The following is a 5,837-nucleotide window of genomic DNA, read 5'->3' as shown; positions in this document are numbered from 1 at the left end:
TCGTTAGTATTCGTATGTTTTTTGATTTAATTTCTCATGATTGTTTGAATGTCATGAGTGTTTGATATTTAATTCAACCTAACAATCTAATGATAGTTAGGATAGTTAAATTCTTAATTGTTTAATTGTCTTAAATTAGTGGTGACTAATGTGATTGGTTTCATGTTAGAGAAACATATGATCTAATTTAAATAAACTCCAGTAGTGTGTTTATTGATTAAAACATTACTTTTCTAGTTTTTAATGCAATCAATAAATTAAATTATACGGGCGTACCTAGAGTTGTTTCTTGATTAGGAAAGTAGTTAACAAACGTACATTAACTATCGAGATATTAAGGAAAAGTTGGTTATCATCACATGTTCGGCAACTTTAACCTGTTTATTAACGAATAAATGAAATAATTATTGCATTAATGAGCAGCTGTATGAATTACTTCCGAAATTATATCCTTGGCTAGAGCTTGTTTATCAGTTAATCTTTTATTTATTTTTCAGGTTTGGATTCATAACTTAACCAGTCATTAGACTTCATAACTAGTCATGAATATAGTACCTAGTTGACACACAAAACTCAGGGATTGAAAATTGCTTGAAAGTAACAGAGGAACAAAATACACAGATACAAATACAAACACAGACTGCTGTTTTTATTTATTTAATGGTGCATTTTACTCGTATAAGTGCAGCTTTGACATACTTGTACAAGGACACAAACTCAAACACTAATAAGAATGGAAATAGATATTTGTAACTGGTGACTATCGAAAACTTGGTCGCAGAGAACCAGACTCCTTATATTTATGGGCCTAAAAATGTGATTCTGTACCCCATAAAGAAATTTGTGGTGATGTAGGACCGAATCACAAAAATCATGGTCCACCACCATGGAACACGTTTTTACACTGCCATGATGAGGTCGGTGTGAAAATATACACCAACGTAACCTTAATTACTATAGCTAAGCCTGTAATTTTATCTTATTATTTTATCATCCTTCCCACTTTTGGCTTGATGCCACTAGGCAATATTGGTCCAGTGGCTAAGAGCTATCAGGTTTACAGTTTGAATCCTGAAGTTGACAGTTGGGGATGGGATGGAGTGTGGAGAAGGGAGGGAGGGTTAAAATAAAAAAAAAAAAAAAACTTTCAGCTTGAATATGCTAATTTCAGTCAAGTAATAACTTATGCATTTTGTATTTGATTTGATGTATTTCTTAATGAGTTGATGTAAAAGAAGACGACTAACAATTACACCAAAAGAGGAAGTCATTTTCTTAATTGGTTATTAAATTTTTAAATGGAAATTCCATTGGTTTGTAATCATTTTTACACAATAAAAGCAAGAGAAAGTCAAGAAGTTGTGTTTCAATGCCAAATTGCAAAACTTTGTTGCCAACAATCAAAAAATGTATTAAACCGAATGCAAGAAAGCAGCTTTCTCATTTTGGAAATACGACAATCTATTGTGAAGATAATGTAGATTCGAATGTTCAAAAACAGCCATTATGCATGCCAATTAACAAAACTACGCTACTCATTCTATAAGAACCATGCCAGAAGTATAAAAAGTGTTCGTTTCTGATATAAGCTCAAGTTGTGGATATTTTTGTAGGTGCTTTATATTGTTTTTGAGTCAATTTGTGAAGTTAAATGGTGCAAGTTGCTTATTTTAGTCTTTGATTTGTACCTTAAGTTGATAGATGAATTAACTATGATTTTGTCATTTTGATAGGGTGTAATTTGTTAGTAATTTTTATTAGTAATTTCCCCTTTTATCCCTGATAAATAGTGTGCTAATTTCTGATATTTACTCATATTTGGTATCTGGACTTAATTTCAGGAATGAAGCAGAAAACCACTAAAAAGGAAGGACTTTATGGAAAATAGGGAGACTTCTAAGGGCTTCAATTCTTGGGCCCTTGAATTGGTGGGGGACCACTAGCTAGTGGAAGGCATCTACTCCTTTGGGCTCTTAAAAGAAAGCTAGGAAAGAGACTTGGGGCAAGAAGTACTTTCAAGGTTTTGTCCACATGTGTGGGGACCACCTAGATAGCCTTTAGTCATTTTTCTTTTATTGCTTAAATAGAGATAACGGAGAGTAGCAGGGACATCTCTAGTTTTAGTCTTTTAGTTTAGTTTTAGTTTTTCCTTCTTTTGACTGGCCTCTGACACACGCCAGGTGTTCGACAAAATTCCCCAACGGGAAAAACACCTTTTATTCCTTGCTTCTTAATAGAAAACACTATGCCTTTGCAATCCATTAATTCGTGTGGTGATTTAATTATGCGGCGTGGCTAAATCTTCCATCTAGTCAAGGGTCAACTCGACGGCGCAGTCCCGAAAATCTGTGAGATCTAATTAGTTTTCACGTGTTCCTTTATTTATTAATATTTGCATGTTATCTGCTTGAATTTTCATGGGATTACTTTATTAATTGGATGTCAAGGGCCCGATGTTCAATGTGATTTATTAATCTCGTGCCAATTTAGTCAATTAAATCCGTAATTGTTTGATTGATTAATGTTAGTGGCAACTGGTGTGTTTACACATTAGGGGAACGTGCAATCTAATTTAAATAACCCTCGTAGCGTGTTATTGGTTAGGGCTAGGTTTTTCTAGTTATTAATGCAATTGGAAAATTAATTCCTACGGTCGTACCTAGGAGTACTTTTCTGGTTAGAGTTGATTAATGGTCGTACCTTGGTCATCTATAATTTAAGAAAAAATTGGTTGTCAGACTATAACTGGCCTATTAATACATTAAGTGAACCTCTCCTGCATCAATGATCGGATGATTGGACTGTACCTGAGTAGTTGTATCCTTGGCTAGAATTTATTTATTCCTGATTTAATCCCTGTTTTACTTGTGCTAGTGATTTATTTATTTTTAATTAAATTGTTTAATTATTTTTAGTTTCATTCCGGTGAAATCCCCCCTTATCAATTGGACTTTAAAAAGAGACAGATATCCCCAGTCCCTGAGGAGACGACCCTACTTGCCACTGTCTACTATTTAGTAATTTTTGTCTATTAATTAATTCTGGTATATCGGGTTAAGCAAACTCTTCGGGAACAGGGTGAATCAAGTAACCCATTGCACACCTAGAGTCCCTGCTCCAGTACCTAGGATTAATTATTGACTGCTTTTAGTGGTATCTAGGTTCTATATTTATTATTATTATTGCACAGGCTGACGACCTGTCAATTTTTGGCGCCGCTGCCGGGGAACTGGCGTTATTATTTGTTTCTTTATTAAGTTCATTTTCGCTCTAATTTTCTGGTATTTTTCTAGTGTATGCCGCGATCGTCTCGTACAGGTAATTTGGTTTTTGACCCTGAGGTAGAGAAGACTGCGCGTAGGACAAGAAAAGAGACCAGACAGCTCCGAGAGGAGCACTCCAGTGCTACATCTCAGAGACCTGAGCCAGAAGTTGAACCAACAGATTCATTTGGGGACACTTCGAGTGACTCAGAGCAAGAAGAAATCCCCATGGCTAACACACAGACATTAAGGGAGTTGGCTGCTCCAAACTTAACCCAGCAACCTCTTTGCATAACTTTTCCTCGCCTTAGTGAAAATGCAGCTTTTGAATTAAAACCTGGCTTAATACGTTTGTTGCCTGTTTTTCATGGTCTGCCATGAGAGGAACCCCACAAACACATGCAGGAATTTGACGTGGTATGTTCGAGTATGAAGCCTTCGGGAGTAACTGATGAACAAATTAAATTAAGGGCCTTCCCTTTTTCTCTCAAGGATTCGGCAAAGGACTGGTTATACTGTCTACCTGCAGGCATTATCACCACGTGGCCAGAGATGCAGAAAAATTTTTTTGAAAAATATTTCCCTGCATCTAGAGCTGCTAGTTTGCGGAAGGAAATATGTGGCATCAAGCAATTTCACGGAGAATCCTTGTATGAATATTGGGAGAGGTTCACCAGGCTGCGTACCCGATGCCCGCATCATCAAATAAGTGATCAACTGCTGATTCAGTACTTCTACGAGGGGCTACTGATGAACGATAGAAATATCATTGATGCAGCAAGTGGTGGTGCACTGGTGAATAAGACTACCCAGGAGGCATGGGACTTAATCGAGCGAATGGCAGAGAATTGCCAGCAATTTGGTACGAGAGCAGATGTTCCTACGAGAAAGGTCAACGAGGTAAGTTCATCTTCCATTGAACAGCAGTTATCTGAATTAACCTCATTTGTTCGACAGATAGCTGTAGGAAATGCACAGCAGGCCAAAGTGTGTGGGATTTGCACGAATATTGGTCATACCACTGACTCGTGCCCACAGTTACAAGAGGAGGGAATTGAGCAAGCAAACATGGCTGGTAACATGCCCATGCCACGTAGACAGTATGAGCCCTATTCCAACTCATACAATCCGGGTTGGAGGGATCATCCAAATCTGAGCTATGAGGGAAATAAGCAACAAAATTTCATCCCCAATAGACAACAGGGTTTCCAGCAACAATATCAAACAAGGAATCAACCCTCCTCTGCCTCAGGTATGTCCCTAGAAGACATGGTTAAAACCATAGCCTCTAATACTATGAAATTTCAACAGGACACTGAGGCCAGCAATCAAGAGATGAAAGCACGTATGCAAAACTTGGAAAATCAGATGAGTCAATTAGCCTCAATTGTCAACCGACTGGACTCCCAGGGAAAAGGAAAACTTCCATCCCAACCTGAGGTGAATCCCAAGAATGTAAGTGCAATGACCCTCAGGAGTGGGAAAGAGGTTGAAGGACCAGTACCAGTGGCTCCGAAGGACAAGAATGAGGACCGCATTGAGAAGGAACTTGAGGAAGAAGGAACGTCTGGCACAAATAAGGAGGTAATACGTAATCCAGTGATTCCTGTTAAGCCTAACCCACCACCTTTTCCTAGCAGGTTGGAAAGGCCTAAAAAGCAAGACAAGGAAAAGGAAATTTTGGAGATGTTTAGGAAGGTGGAAATAAATATCCCCCTACTTGACGCAATTAAGCAAGTACCCCGGTATGCCAAATTTTTGAAGGACCTATGCATCAATAGGAAGAAATTGAGGGGAGATGAAAGGATAATTGTGGGAGAGAACGTATCTGCAGTGCTTCAAAGAAAACTTCCACCCAAGTGCGGAGACCCAGGTATGTTCACTATTCCTTGTAAAATAGGGAACACTAGCATTAGGAATGCCATGTTAGATTTAGGAGCCTCTATAAATGTGATGCCCAAGGCTATTTATACTTCTTTGAATTTGGGGCCCTTAAAGGAAACTGGCATTATAATTCAATTGGCTGATAGGACTAATGCTTATCCTGATGGGGTGATAGAAGATGTGTTAGTACAAGTGAACAATTTAGTGTTCCCTGCTGATTTTTATATTCTTGATATGGGTGATGAACGTTCTCCAAATCCATCACCAATTTTGTTGGGGAGAAGAAATGTGTGGTACTTGTGATTTTAGTTGTGTTCGAAATAATTCTTGTGCTTAAATTGTGTTTCTTGTGGTTGCTGGCAGGGAGATTTAGTCCACTTTTAAGGGGAGACTCTGTCAAAATTTTTTCCAAAATCTTATACATATATAGGTTATTAACTATAATAAATAAATAAAATTTTGTCACTTATCCTTTTGAAATAAATATATGTGGTTTTGATACTTCTTTTCTCATGAAATTTGGAAATGATTTTTATGTGATTATAATTTTTTCATCTATAGGAAAGTATATCTAGTAAAGTGGAGAAAATTATGCCTACATTTTGTATATTTGATGAAAATTCTTCTTTTTATCTAATTTTATAAGATAAGAAATTAATATGGTTAATAAGTGTCATACTCTTCTCATGA

The 5,837-nt window shown here is 37.1% G+C and overlaps 1 protein-coding gene across 1 annotated transcript; it reads left to right on the top strand.

Moving 5' to 3' along the window:
* Positions 1-3,296: 3,296 nt before the first annotated feature.
* Positions 3,297-5,450, top strand: LOC113735530 (uncharacterized). The gene is made up of 2 exons (XM_027262529.1): positions 3,297-3,633; positions 3,793-5,450. Exons 1-2 carry the CDS (start codon positions 3,297-3,299, stop codon positions 5,448-5,450), a joined length of 1,995 nt encoding a protein of 664 aa, XP_027118330.1.
* Positions 5,451-5,837: the final 387 nt, after the last annotated feature.

Source organism: Coffea arabica, chromosome 3c (assembly GCF_036785885.1).
Source record: "Coffea arabica cultivar ET-39 chromosome 3c, Coffea Arabica ET-39 HiFi, whole genome shotgun sequence".
Classification (NCBI taxonomy): Eukaryota; Viridiplantae; Streptophyta; class Magnoliopsida; order Gentianales; family Rubiaceae; genus Coffea; species Coffea arabica.
This window is presented reverse-complemented; position numbering and strand designations above follow the sequence as displayed.

Excerpts from the sequence above, each read along its gene's own strand:
- LOC113735530 (XM_027262529.1), top strand. The coding sequence starts at position 3,297 with ATGCCGCGATCGTCTCGTACAGGTAATTTGGTTTTTGACCCTGAGGTA. Across the intron at positions 3,634-3,792 it reads TTTGTTGCCTGTTTTTCATG|GCATTATCACCACGTGGCCA; the intron begins GTCTGCCATGAG and ends GTCTACCTGCAG.